We start from the raw sequence: 15,432 nt of genomic DNA, 5'->3' as shown, positions 1-15,432 counted from the left end.
CTTCAGGCTCTATGGTTCTTATCATTGCTGGTTTGAAGGGTTTGGTCTCTTCTATCACCAAACTCCTGCTGATTTGTGCCTCTGCTGAGAGTCAAATAGAAGAGGAAGGGAACGGCTGCGTCTTCTCTATAATTTAGCTTCACTCAGCAGTGACGGAGGAGTAATTTTGGTCGTGGTTTCATGTCTGGCCTAGTTTTCATTTCAGTTTTAAAGTTCAGGTTGTGGCAGTTTAACAAGTCGCGGGCACCTGGTGCTAATGAAAGCCAACACTGTTTATTTTTATACCTTCTATCCTTTTTCTCAGGGTGATCGTCGATGTCTCCCATTTCAGTGAATACAACGCGCAATGATAATTTTCACTATTTGATCCTAGGTTTTTGCAGAGATGTGACAATTGTAGTTAAGTTAGAAACAGAAACATGATCACAGGACCTAAGCTCTGATCTTAGGTAAAACATTTTGGCGAGTAATGAGTCGGGATTGATGAATGTTTGTCCAAACAAAAGCATGAGTTTTTTTTTTTTTTTTGTACACTTTGTGCATTCTGTGTGCCATTTGGCACTCAGCATGTTTGGAAGTACTCAATGTTACACTAACAAAAACAGCTTTTTAAGTAGGTCACAGAAATTTCTCGTGTAATATTCCCAACAAAGCTGGAATCGGTAACTTTTCAGTCAGTAATCAGGAAGTAATTCAAAGAGTCTTATCTGCAATTCAGAGATTTAATGGAAGGCCTGACCAAGTCAACAGATGTTCTTGTGTTCATTGTAAACTTTCTATAAACCTGGAACTAAAAATGGTTTCTGAAATAGTCAGAATTCCTAATGCGTGCCAAGCCTATAACTGAAGATCATTACTAACCTTATATGAAGGATTTTGTGATTTGTTCATTTATCTTTACATGATTAGAAGAAGAAAAAACAAATTAGACATATATGCTTTTGGCGAGGCACCAATAACGATTTCCTATTGACACACAATCACTATCAGAATTCTTTTTTTCATCCCAGGGGGAAATTAATCTCCTTACAGCCGCTCAAGCAAACATTACAAATAAAAAGAATAAACCTTAAACAAAGAAGAAAGAAAGAATTAACGTTAAAATGTGTATCATGAATCTGGTTTCTTTGAAATGAAGCATTGTAGGAATGAAACCAGCGTTTCCCAGCGTAAAGCTGCCACACTAGATTATTTTTATCAGATAGATTCATAAATTGCTCCAAAAAAGATGTAAAATTGATAGTGAAAACGTGTAAAACGACAAAATCAAGGATAAACCAAAAAAGTCAATAACGGTATCAGTGATAGTACTGGTAGTAGTGGGAATAATAGCAACAATAGTGTTACACAAATAGTCAAGCAGAGCAATAGATTCTTATGAAATCAAAAAGGGGTAAAAAAAAAGGGTCTCACAAAATTAGAATGTCTGCATATATATGTATATAGACACCCACATACTCATAGATATATGTACGTATACACGTATAAAGTAAATAAAATTTGCAAAATAAGTTAAAAGTAAATAAACAACACAGAATAAAAATTAAACACGGCATACTGATATTTAATATAAAAATAAGGCGACAAAATTTAAGTTATATAATTAAAAAAAACAAACAAATAATAATAACTAGATTAAAATAATAACTCCGTTTGTAGACATTTTTGCACTTTGGGGGGAAGAGAGTAAATTATTTTTGAGACATACAATGTGATTTTATCTAACAGAAAAAATATTGGGAGTAGCAGCTTTAAGTAAAACTAACTTTTAAATATTCTACGTCAGCCTGGGAGTGGTACAGTCCAGGAAGTAAAGTGGTCACACTTAACCTCCATAATGCGTAATCAAAGAAAACGAACCAACACCTGAGACGGGTTTTAATGCCACTGACGCAGACTGAATAAGTAAATAAGCTGTTGAGGCCCAGTGACTAGTGCAAGATGTATGAGCAGAGGTCCACAACGTGGTTTAAAGTTCACAGTTCTGGAAGTGATGTGAATGGAGTAAATATCAGGTAAGTATTGGACTGTGGTTCGTTTTCAATACCAGTTATTAGGGAGAACATTGGTGTTTATTATGTCATCATAAAAAAGACGGAACTTGAAAATGATAAGGAGTGTGTGTGTTTGCGTGTGTGTGTGTGGCGGAAGTACAGGCACAGTCACTCTCCAGGCCTCCCACTCAGAGATAGTGTAGCTCCGTGGCGACAGTATCCATGGTTACAATGGAGATATCACCCCCCAACTATAAATACCTCGAGCTAAGACACCTTGAAGCACACACAGCTTGGTGTTGTGGGAAGTACGAGTGGCGGAGATAGAGATGATGTAGCATCTGCACAGTATGCTTTAAAACACACACATATCAGAGTTGTGTGTTTTGTGTCGTATAACTTTACAGCCGGAGAGTGATATCTCATCTGTCCCGTTACGCTACGCGTGCGTGAATGCGAGCGTGTTAAAGATTAACCTGCACTTTAGCGTTCATCTTTGTATGTCAGCGTATAGGAAGTGGTTTGTTCTCCTTCTTTCTTTTTATGGTACACAACTGAACTTTTCACCTTGCAGATCTTCTTTTCAGGGGGACCACAGGCTGCTGTGCATGTGTTTTTAATGTTTGTGGGGGGAGGAGGGGCTTTAAACGTACTCTAAAATATCATTCATTTATTCTTGCCTGAGTCAACACCGAAGCAGATACTGTTTCTTAGTTTTGGTTTTTGTCTGCTGTTTGACCCCAAAGTGAGAGTGGAGTTAGCAGGGGACTCGGAGAATAGTGTGTGTGTGTGTGTGTGTGTGTGTGTGTGTGTGTGTGTGCTGTGGCGCATTTGTTGTATTACACATACGTTACTTTTTTTCTCTTTCTTTCTTTATCCCTCTTTTTGTTTTTGTAGAAATCTCTCGTTCAGGTTTCCCAGAAGGTAGGCAACATACCCAACGTTAAATATAACCCCTTGATTTATGTCATATATTCTCTTCTTTATATATATTTCACATATATATATACTTCTTCCCTTATTTGGTGTATTGTGCAGCTTTTTTTATTTATTTATTTTTTTTTAAATATTTCTTTTGTGCCTGGAGCCTTATTTTCTCTCCTCAATTTCTGTGATCCGGCCCCTTATTTTGAACCCCTTTTTGATTTTGAGTGCCGTGTTTTGGCCCATTTTTTCTACTTTTATTTTATTTTATTTTATTTTTACTAACTCCCCTCCCCTCCCTCACCCAACCACCCACTCATCTAACCCACTCACTTTTTTTCCATCACGCACTACAATAACATCTCATCCCTCTTCCTCGTGGTCCCTCCCATCACCTCATCCTCACCCTCCAAATCATTCCTCTCATTTATTTAGCACTTAGATCGTGTGCGAGCTGCAGCGTCCTTCAAATGAGGTCAAGCCTGTCAACCTGCTAGGAGTTCGTACACCTAATTTGTGTAACCAGTTTTCCTAATCTGAGATACAGCAGATGATAATAATCGGGTCATTCAAGGCAGCGAGTCCTGATTTAGTTATTATAGTTGTAGATATCATAAACCCTGAAAGATATTTACATTGCTAACAATTACCCAAGCTAACAATTTAAACCATTACCCATCTCACCTTTCTGCTTTCATCAATTGGGTCATGAAAACCTGAGTTCCCTGATCTGAATGCGCTGAAGCGGGTTAGGTTGTGGACGGAGGCAGGGACGGGGGCTGCACTCTTTCTGTTTTCTTCATTCATTGCTCTGTTCTCAGTCTGGCACTGGCTCTCTAACAGCAGCGGCTACACACCTGGATGGCTTTGACCTTCTCTGACTGGAAAAGACCATTACGCTGTGAACGCACGCACGTGCACAAAAACACACTCCATATTCAGCTCCATTTCCTTTGATAAAAGTAAACGTTTGAAAGATTCTTTGACACATTTTCTTTAAATATGGGGAAAAAACGGACAATAATTTCAACACTTCTTTCATTAATGTACATTTAACACTTAAGTGTTCCAACCAGGGTTGGGGTGAATTATAATTATAATTGTGCAATTTTAGGGTTAGGGTTGTTGTAATCATAATTGATTGTAATTGAGTTCAGATAAATGACTGTAATTGGCATGAAAATTCTATTAAAAAAACTGTCATTTACAATCGAATTAAACGCCAGCTTGTTATAGTTCCATGGTTTACACATACGTTAAATCGAGGGGTATACTGACAAAGGCTCAGACGTCCACATCAAAAATAATAAAACCAATATTTTGGTGAATAAGAAAGCTTAACAACGTAACCAATAGATGACAAACAAATTAGATGATCATATTTTTTTGTGTATTTTACAGCTGATTTAAGACATGACCCGTTATCATAAGAGATGCTAACAGCAAGCTAACACAAGAGGAAAGTCACGTTTTGTGGGGTTATTTATCAAAGGCTCAGTAATTGTTATTAATTGTAATTGAAAAAGTAAGTAATTGAGGATGCAATTGTAAAAAAAATGACTTTCACTGGAGAAATAATAATTGAAATTTTAATTGTAATTGGAAAAATGCCGCTCATCGTAATCAAGTTGTAATTAAACATACGTAATGGAAGACATAATTGTAATTGAAAAATGTAATTGACCCCAACCCTGATTCCAACCATTGACTGTTTTTAGGCCATTATTGTTGTTTTTTTAACACCAGCTGGTTGAGCAGTTTTCCTCCCTGGTGTGGACTATTGCTCCACCTGGTGGTGAGAAATTGTAGATGTTTCTTTGCCACAGTGTTGTAATGAGGTTCAAGTCAGGTGTTTTTCTTTCAGTTTTGTCTTCATTGTTTCAAAATAGGTGGTTGAGATTTATGATTTTGGAGTACAAAAGTTGATGATTATCATTTTATCTGAAATGTGTTATGGGCTGTGGCGGGGCTAAATAACAACCTGAGGTGTCAAGTCATCGATCCTTGATGTCACCCTTTCCCTCTGCTCTCAGCCATTCTGCATGTCCTCATATTGAGCCAAGTTGTCCAAGGGGCATGCAAAATGGCATCGATGGGTTCACATTGAACATCACTTTCTCTTTTTATTATGATTTGTGACGTTTTTTTTCTTCCCCCATCTCATATCTCTCTCCACAATCCAGTGCTATGTTTAACCATGCATTTGTTCCAGGATGTCATTTCTATCATGTTCTAGGAAATGTGAGCACAGGGATGACTGTCTGAGATTAAGAGCATATACATTTGAGTTCATGTGTGTGTATATAATGTGTATTATTGTCATCCTGCTGTCTGCATGTGTGCCAGGTTCCTGTCAGTGCTCTTCTTGCTTTGATATGTTCACCTTCATGTCTGCCTTTATATGAGTAGAATGTGTGTTTAAAACATTATTCTAACAGCGACAGTATCAGATGTGTGTGTGTGTGTGTGTGTGCGTGTGTGTTTGACTGAGTGACATGAGTCTGTGTGTAGGTCCAGTGTTACTAACTCGGCTTTTAACAGTACTGGGATCATTGTTGCTCCTAACCATTCCCTTGGCACAGGACTCGCCCTCACCATGTCGAACCATTCTGTTCCGATCCATCCCATTCCTGGTGTGAAGCATTCCACTACACGATTCCCATTAACCTGAATACATACAGTTTTACGTCATCATTCAGCCAGATAGTCTATGGTCTAATCTTGTTTATGACTTCAGCACTAACTGTTCATTACAGCACTACTGGTGTCCTGTAGTTTGAATAAATCATATTTATTATTATTAGATCATATGACGTTGCTACTTCATGACGGTTGTCGAGAGTACCGCATTGTCGTATAAACATGCTTAGATACATAGATATTAAGGGTGTAAGAAAAAATCGTTTTGGCGATATATCGCAATGTTTCACCACGCGATTATCATATCAATCCAAAATATGTCCAAGTCGATTTTTTTAAATCGTGTTTTTTTAAGGAAAAACCCTTTTAATTGCGCCAACTTATGCAGTAAACGCCCGGTCACAAGGTGTCAGTGAACCACATCAGACCTTGTTAAACTACCTCACTTTATTGTCATTAAACATACTGAGCAAATATCATTTGTTTGATAAAGATATCGCTTGTTTTTTTTAGACTGATATCGGTACTTGAATGAGTTATTTAACATTTACTTGTTCTCACACATTTAAAAGCAAATAAATGTATTTTATTTCATAGTATATTGTACTTGTAAAGGGAAAAATTGTAATTACCGATATGCAGTATCACAGTATTTATCATATTTTTGTTATATATTGAAATATATTGTATCGTGATGTTGTAATGCACATCCTAAATAGATATGTAGTCTTTTCCACTATATTTTAGAGCTTAAAAGACAAATATACTAATGCAATATAGCTTAAAGCTTGTACAATTATTAAATAAATAACAGTAATAAATGTGTTAAAGATGCTTTTCACATTCAATCCTTTTAAGATGGAAACTTCTAACGTCTAATTTTGTCGACTAACCCAACCTCACATAGTGTCTGCGTCATCTATGAATCAGTGTTTGCACTGGGTGAACTGGTAAAACCTGAAGCAGCTGCTGCAGCAGTTCATTCTAGTGCGTACCGTCAGAAGGCCACGTACTTAAAATGTATAGTTGACGTGCAATTGTGAAGTTGAAGTCACTGAGTGGGTGGATTGGAAGGTTTGAGGGCGGCATGGCGAGCAGCGACACTGTGCTCACCTGGCTGATTCGCTTTTTGTTGAAGAACCTATAGAACCCCCACCCCACCCCCACCCCCCCAAGTCATTGAAAAGTTACTAAACTTGTGTTGGTTTTTCTCGAGGAGTCCGTTTGAGTCAGAGGGTCAGGATGAGGGGAGCAGGTGAGAATACAGAACAGCCCAAAGTCCAAACCCTTACCTTGGCTCTGCCAGAACCGCCTTTCAATCACTAGCCTGGGACCAATCAGTAGATGATCTGAGCTTGGTGTGAATGACTGGGAGGGGGAAGCTGAATTAAGACTGTAATTGATGGTGATGGTGGTGGGGATTTAAACCAATCAGGGGTTGGCATCATTACCAGTGAATGTTAGCTGCTTAGCGGTTTGAATGACGGTGTGAATGCAGACCTGCATGGTGGTGATAGTACGTTAGTGTGAGAGGATAATCAAGCACCCACATGTGTGTGTTTGTGTGCCAATAATCAGGAACACACACACACACACACTCACTGATTTGTCATCTGAGATGCACATCTGGCTGCTTTAAAAATATATATATATCTATATATCTCTTTGTTTTCATTCATTTCCACAACCTCATTATTTCCCTCTTTCTCTCCACTCCATTTCCCCCTTTGTGTCTCTGCTTTTTGAATGAATCTCTCAATGCTCATATTTCTCACCCTGTCTCTCTGCTCCTCCTCTCCTTCATCTGTCCTCCTCCTCCTCCTCGTCTCCACCGTCCTTTACGCTCACCTTCCTATGACCGTCCCTTTCTGTCCTCTTGTCTCGTCCTCCATCCTCTTGTGGACACGTGTAGATCTGTACTGAGCGGCACGGCTGATAAATCGGAGAAGACATCTGGTGGCGTTCTTTCGTCCTCTTCCAACAATGATGAGAACAACTCCTCACCAGGATCTGGTAATACTGGTAAGTCCAGGCTCAAGTTTTCATTTTCTCCCTTTGTTATAATGTAAAATAATTCCATTATAGTACTTTGTTATCCTGAACTGAAAAGAAAATGGCTTTACCAACTTAAATGATTTTTTTTTTTGAATTGGTAAAACCTAAATGAAGTTATTTGAACTTAAGTTAATAAGTTCAACACAATTGGTTTCATTTACATGGACTTAATACTGTAATTGTTCTGAAATCAACATTTTCTATAAATCATTTCATGAGTAAGATACGGTGGTGCAAAATAATCAAATTGAGGTACAGGTATTTAGTTATGGTTATAATGTGATGATTTTAACCCAAGTTTAAGTCGTTTTTTTTTTAAATGGTACAATGTTGTCAATCCCTCTGATATCAACAGGTAGGGAATTCCACTTCCTGATCTCACCTCCAACTTAAAATGTAGGAAAGTCAACTTAAACTTTTCAGTTTTTCCAACTCACTGATGTGTATAACTCCAAAGTAAACTACTGGTCCTCTTTATCCTGATACTGTCTTCTTTGTTTAACCCCTTGAAGCTGCAGCACTAAGAAGCAGTTATGGTAAGGGCTTTGCTCAATGGCCCACAGCAACTAACCGGATACTATTTATAGTAACCGTAAAATTAGAATCTAAGTTGGAAGGAAATATCAAACTAAATATAGAATCAGATTGCTTTCCAGAGAAATTCTATAGAAGGCAGTGACGTCATGACGTCAGAGAACAATTTTTACATCCAATTCCCCTAAAAAATTAGATTTTGTTACCAATGTCTTAAATTTTAACACACAAGTATAATTTTATGTTTTAACAAAAATTGCCCGTCCAGCAAAAAAAATTCCTAATGGTTTTTATATTTGTTGTTTTATAGATTTCCAGCTATTTTTGTAGTCATCTTGTGTTTTTGGAGTGATTTAGATTATTTCAGTCTGGTTTTTGTTGTTGTTGTGTATTTTACTGTAATATTGTGTGTTTACTTTGGGGGGCTGCACTAGACACTGGAAAACAATTACCCTAACCCGATGTAATTGATGTGGCATCCCCCCATTATGTTTACTGTGAATTTGGTCTTAAATTTAATTTTAAATGGCAATTAAAAAAGTCTTGAATTTAATTTGACTAAAGCTATAGGAACCCTGAGTAAATTTGTGGAATTGTTTGAGAAATTGTAAGATTTGTGCCAAAATAAAGAGTTTTTTTTCGCACAATTTGACATTAAATATGACAGCATTCATGTGATATAAACAAAAGTGTGAAAATGCGAGCCCCTAAAAAACTGAGTTTCTACAACTGGATTCTTTTGTAATTTACACAATAATTCACATTTTCACTATCGTTTTTACTGGATCGGTTTGATGTCGGACAATATTTTCTCAGACCGCCCTTTAAGATGTGGCAAAAAAAAAAAAACCTGTCATTTTCTAAATATAATAATAAATGAATGGATCCACTGTGTATACAACTTTATTTGCAGCGTCATGGTTAAACATGCCTTCAACATAAGATATGCCACAAAAACAAATATAAAGTGCATTAAAAATACAACCATTACGCTAAATCAGTGGGAGCCCTGAGCTTGTTTTTCTGGAGGAAGGCCCCTTGACATGCGTCAAGAGTGAGGGATAGACAGGTGTAGCAGAGAGAATCCGGTCATTTTCCAAAATAAAACATCGTTCAGGCTGTTCTAGAGTGTGGTGAACACTCAATATCTATGGACAACTGTGAGAATATAAAATAAGGTGTGGTCCAATAGGTGATTGTGCTTTACACCTGCCAAGAGTCAAAGTGCAACGAGAGCCACAGACATGTCCACAATAAAAACCCACCTGTCCAATGAATGATGAGAATAGATTCATGTGTGTAATCTCAGCGCTGACGGGGAAAAGAAAGTGGCTGGTTGTGGATTTAAGATCTGTCTGCCCATTTGGCTCTGACAGTTGTTAATGTGGCAGCCTCTGGATCGCAGTTTTCTAGGCAGCAGGAAGTATTTAGACTTTCCAACCACACAACAGAATTATTTCCTGCTTATCGGATCAATTTGGAGGCAGATACTTTTAGTTTGTTCCACATACTCCTTACTTCATAGATCACGCCCTCCACAGTTATGTCATCACTTTCCATCATGTTGTGGCTGTGCTTATGTTTATTTGTTCATTGGATGCCCATTAGCTTCCTCCATGGTGGTTGTTAGTCTTCCTGGGGTCCATAAAAAAAAATTAAGCTTCTAGTACATGTAAAAACAGAAAAAAAGAATAGACATTCAGTGCATATCTGTGATACAGGTCCTGTAGGGACACCTCAAAGCAAGGCCACGGTCTAATTTTATGTGGCCCCCAAAGTAAACGTACAAAATGACAGAAAAAAAAGCCAGAATACATTAAAAAATACAAAGAATTACAACAGTGAAGGAAAATAAAGTAAAAGACGAGAAAAACACAGAAAATACTCCCAAAACTACGACATAAATCGACAAAATGACAGCAGTAATACACAAAATTAATAAAAAAAAAAATATATTAAAAATAATTACAGAAAATCACTAAAGTACCAGAAAAAGACCAGAAAAACTACTCGGCAAACCCACAATAACTAACAAACAAGCAAAAAAAACAACAGAAATGCACAAAAATTACTCCAAAAAATGCAAAATGAACAACATAAATTCACAATATGACATTAGATTGTATCACTTGCTTCAAAGTCTCATATAACAGCAGACATGGGCAACTGGCGGCCTGGGGGCCACATGCGGCCCTTGGTGTAATTTTAATGCGGCTCCCAAAGTAAATGCACAAAATGGCAGAAAAAAGCAAGAATATATTAAAAAAAAAATAGGATTACAACATTGTCGGAAAATACAGTAAATACTTTAAAAACCACACAAAACTGAACAAACCGACAACAGTAATACACAAATTGACAAAAAAATACACAAAGTTAAAGAAAATAAAGGCTAAAGTACACAGAAAATGAAAAAAAAAAATAACTGCAAACCCACAGTACTAACAAACAAGCAAAAACAAGAGAAATACTAAAAAACTTCTTTTTAAAAAAGATGACAACATAAATACTGACTCCAAAAAGAATACATTTTACAGGAAAAATACACAAAAGGACAACATAAATGCACACAATGCAATCATAACAAGTAAGATAACAACAAACATTCAGAGAATGAATTATTATTATTATAACAACCTTGTGTTGTTTCCTGTGTTAGCGCTCAGATTGGTCCTGATTCTAAATGCTGACATGAATGTTGATCATTCAACATGTGGCCCTTCAATCAAATGCACACGTGCAGCTCTGTGGCCCCCGCTGTGATAGAAGTGTATTATAGTGTAGCTCCAGACACAATCATTCAGTCACAGGTGGTTCTCTTTGTCCAGGTGGTACGGGCACTCCTCCAGCCATCGCCAGCCAGAAGGACTCGGCCAAGCCGCGCTCGCTGCGCTTCACCTGGTCCATGAAGACCACCTCGTCAATGGAGCCCATGGAGATGATGCGCGAGATCCGCAAAGTACTCGACTCCAACAGCTGCGAGTACGAGCTGCGTGAGCGCTACATGCTGCTGTGCATGTCCGGCATTCCGGCGGGGGACGACTTCGTCCAGTGGGAGATGGAGGTATGCAAGCTGCCGCGCCTCTCCCTCAACGGCGTGCGCTTCAAGCGGATCTCGGGCACGTCCATCGCCTTCAAGAACATTGCCTCAAAGATCGCCAACGAGCTCAAACTGTGAGAAGCCTCGATGAGGGTGGAGGGGGGGAGGGGGGGCGAGGATGGTGCTGTAGGTGGGTTGGGGGTCAGCTGAAGGGGTTAGGGGATCACTTTAACATGATTGTCACGCAGACCGAGGGTCGGACTGCCCAGTTCTGGGAACACTAGAAAACGATTTTCTGGAAGTTTTTGCTCAATAAGTTTAGGACTCGGCCCCCGCCATTAGAGACACTCACTTCCTGTGACTTCTGAAGTACCCACAGACCGGAGTCCACACTCGACCCTGCTGGGTTTTTATTTTTTTAATTTTTTTTCTGTCATGTTCTACTTAGACGTTCCACTCTTCTTCTGCATGTCTGATCTTCTCTCTCTGGTTTTCAGGAGTCACAGTTTGATCACTTTTTAAACCACTCCCGTCATGTCCTCCTGCTATTTATTCAGTCTCTCTGCACTGTTCTGCTGCCAGGGGCTTCTTTGGGACGTTTGTGGTCAGTTGGGGGGGGGGGGAAGGGGGGGAGGGCACACACGTTAAAAAGAAGTGGATGGAAAGCTTAGATTGAAGTTCTGAGCCTTTTTGAGTAACTTGTGATTCTCCTTTTGAACGTGAAACGGACTCCAACGGATACAGGACTGGAAATGTTGAAACCAACTGACACACGAAGACATGCAAATGACGGACTTTAGATGAACCAACTCCCCCCCCTCCCTCCCCCCCGCACACAAACATACACACAGTGATGTCACAGTTAAAACTCACTTCCTCTTTATTTTTTATTCCTCAAAAATTAGCAGCCAAAACAGCCTCGGTGACATCATCGAACCTGTCGGCTTCGATTCAAAGTCTGCACTTTCAAATTTTAGCCTTTTATTTTTTTTTTTTTTTTAGTTTTGCAGAGTTGTGCACTGGAAACAGAGCGTCGTACTGGTAACCGAGGAAGGGACTCTGGGCAGCAGGTGACACTGCTACTCAATTTTTACGTTGCCTTTTGTTTTTGTCACATTGTGAGCACGAACCCCTCCCCTGAAACCCCGCCCCCTCCCCCTAAGAAAAGTTGGCAGCACGCCTTCATAGCCAGAATGTCAATACGTCCCCATCCCAAAGAGCAAACACACAACTAAAAAAAAACGTGTTCTAACAAACATTGTTTGTGTGTGTATATTTACACAAAGATCACTGGAAAAAAAACAACAACAAACAGTTGACGACGACGACGACGAATGGTGAATTATTTTCTTCTACTTTCGATTCGATAGTATATTTTTGTGTCGTTAAAGTTTTCGGGGGTTTGTACAGATGTGGGAGGGGGTGGGGTGGGGTGGGGGGGCACAGCAGAAAGGGGGAGAAAAGTCAAATCATTGCTGCCTTTTTTCTTTTCTTTTATTTTGGTGTGTCTTGCACCTTCAGCTCCCCCCCCCCCCCCCCCCCCCCCCCCCACACACACACACACACACACACACACCATCCTCCTCCTTCCAGGTGCAGCAGCTCTTGATGTGTTTAACTACATTTAATGGTGGTGGTGGTGATGACTGCTCGTTCATGTTCACCCTCGCCCTTTTTATTTTGTTTGTTTTAATGTTTTAAAGGCCTTGTTTTTAAAAAGTCGTTTTAAACTGAGAGAAAGCGATAAATGACCTTTTTCCTCCAGCTGTTCTCCAATCAGAGCTTGTGCTTGGCCACAAGCTGAACAAGCCCCTCCTCCTCCTCGTCATCATCTTGATGGATGCTCTAATTTTGGTCGACGCAGAAGAAGAAGAAGAGAGAAAAACAACAACAAACACAAGGGTCACAACCAAACCCTTTTTTTTTTCATTCTCAAGACGACACGCTCTCGTTTTAGTTCTCTTTGTTTTTACTTTTGTCAAAATTTTCCTTTTAAAGTTGATCATTGTATTAAGGTGCTGGGTATTGGATTCTAATTATTATTATTCTGGCTGTTGCTGTTATATTATCTCTTTCAGGGTTGATTTTATTTTGACATTATTTCGTTTTACATTGCTGTAATTTACATTGATTTTAAATGTGTTTTGAGCAAACTGTAACTGTAGTGGTGGGCTTTTTGGGGGGTTGGGAGGGGTGATCATCCCCTAAAAAAATGTAATTTTTTTTTTTTTTCTCTTTGTGCAAAGACAAAATGATGAAAAATTACAATGATAGTAATAAAAACAATGATATAATGATTGCCTGCTTCTAAAGTCCATTATAGGAGATGAAGGATTGATCGTCCATGTTTATTGATTCAACCCTCCCATTATCCTCAAATATTACACATTTTATCCCTGGGGTCAATCTGACCCCAGGGATAGTTGCCTCTAGAAAATTATTAACCAAGTTTTTGTATCAGGCACTTTTGTGTATTTGTTGAACATGTAAATAACCCGTAAATAAACACAGACGGACAAGTTTAACACCACTAAAACAGCTTGGGGTCAAATTGACCCCAGAGGAACACTAACGCGTGCAATATGTGTTGAGCACATTGAATAAATATTGTGATAACTTTTTTGCTTAATTGTAACCAGCAAAAGAAAAGAAAAGTCGACTTGTATTTTTTGATTGATAAACATAGAATGGGATCAAATTGACCCCAAGGGTAATAGGAATGTTAAAAACTTTTTTTATTATTATTATTATTTACTGTGTTGATTTCAGGTTTATGTATAAATAAGAACGCTCCTGTCCTATAACAGCAGTTTTACAAACGTCAGAAAAGTAACCTAAGTTTATGTTCATTTATTGACGCAAGCATCTGACAAATACACTAATTATATAATGAATCATAGCATGTAATATAAGAGTTATTAATTAACCCTCAGGTTTTAGTTGTTTGTGTTCTTTGTTATACAGAGGAAAGATGCAGTGTAAGTGTGAGAGTAGTCCAGCATCAGAAACCAGCTTCTTTTCTGCACAGTCACTCGTCGGTCAAAGAAGGCGTGAAAAGTCTCTCGATCAGGTAAGCCAGGGTTTTTCAACCTTGGGGTTGTGACCCCATGTGGGGTCGCCTGGATTTTAAGTAAGTAGGGATGTCCCGATACAACTTTGATTATTGGCCGGCGCATACATACTTTTATTACTCATTTAGTAGTGTGGAATGTTAGAAAAGGCTTGATTAAGTGATGTCACTCAAACAGAGAACAATAGTCAGCAATTCAAGTTTACGTCAGTTATTTTTTTACTGTCAGTATATGGTGGGAACTACTGGGGGCGGGGACAAAAACTTATCGGAGCGCTCCGATAAAATCCAATATGCATTTTCTGGCTGATATCGAATCGGGACACCCCTAGAAATAAGGTCACCTGAAATGTCTTGCGATTGATATAAATACTGATTATTTCCAAATTAAAACATCTCTAACAACTGTGTTCTACACTTTCTGAAATATAAATATAGTTCAAATCAAATGTAAATAAATAAAAATATCAGAGGCGGCGCATCTTGTCACAAACGCGATCAAAAACCCATTTATAGAGGAAAAAAAAAATGTCTCGGGCATTTCCAGAAAATTGGGGTCAAGACCCAGAAAAGGTTGGGAACCACTGAGGTACGGGTTCAGTTTGTACAGTTTTCACTCTCGATAGCTTCTGCTCCCTAGAACAATTAAAACAGGTGTGATTAATCACATGCAGAACACCTGTGATTAATCACCTCCATCCTGGTCTTCTCTGCTTGTGAACCCATGCACTCATCACAGGTTAGTCCCAGCTTTTTAACAACTTTCTTTTTTAGATATAGTGACAAGTTATTAATGTGTCAGAAGAAAGAAACTTGTTAGAAATACTTTAAATATCAGATTCTTCACAAAGCATGTGGAGAGTTGGAATGAGCCACTAAAGTTTTAATCTACGAGGAACAAAACCAGTTATATTTACCAAATAGAGAGAAAATATTAACTAAGAATGGCTGAATCTATCGGCTGATATTGGCTTTGAAGTGTATTTGTATTGAAAAAACCAATGTGTTGCTGATGTGACACTTTTTCAGCCGGAAAAAATACTGGTATCGGTTGATATCGGAAATGTAGTGTTAGACAATATCTGCAAAAAGCTAAAATCGAACATTCCTAGTAAGTATGAAATAGATTTAAAAGTACAAAAGGAGTTTTTTGGAATAATGTGCACATTTAAACC

General features: G+C 38.5%; 1 protein-coding gene across 10 annotated transcripts in view; it reads left to right on the top strand.

The window, feature by feature from the left end:
• Positions 1 to 12,404, top strand: part of mark2b (MAP/microtubule affinity-regulating kinase 2b) — a 57,821-nt gene extending 45,417 nt beyond the window's left edge. For 4 of the 10 annotated variants that reach the window (XM_028474947.1, XM_028474938.1, XM_028474944.1 and 1 more), the window contains 4 exons: positions 2,892 to 2,918; positions 6,775 to 6,813; positions 7,471 to 7,580; positions 10,976 to 12,404. In XM_028474947.1, coding sequence (XP_028330748.1) covers positions 2,892 to 2,918; positions 6,775 to 6,813; positions 7,471 to 7,580; positions 10,976 to 11,325 — 526 coding nt within the window. In that variant the 3' untranslated portion in view covers positions 11,326 to 12,404. The other 6 variants (XM_028474941.1, XM_028474943.1, XM_028474942.1 and 3 more) reach the window with 6 other exon arrangements.
• The last annotated feature ends 3,028 nt before the right edge of the window (positions 12,405 to 15,432 follow it).

The sequence above is a fragment of the Gouania willdenowi genome, chromosome 18 (assembly GCF_900634775.1).
Source record: "Gouania willdenowi chromosome 18, fGouWil2.1, whole genome shotgun sequence".
Taxonomy (NCBI): domain Eukaryota; kingdom Metazoa; phylum Chordata; class Actinopteri; order Blenniiformes; family Gobiesocidae; genus Gouania; species Gouania willdenowi.
The sequence above is the reverse complement of the archived record's forward strand: the minus strand, read 5'-3'. Positions and strand labels throughout refer to the sequence as shown.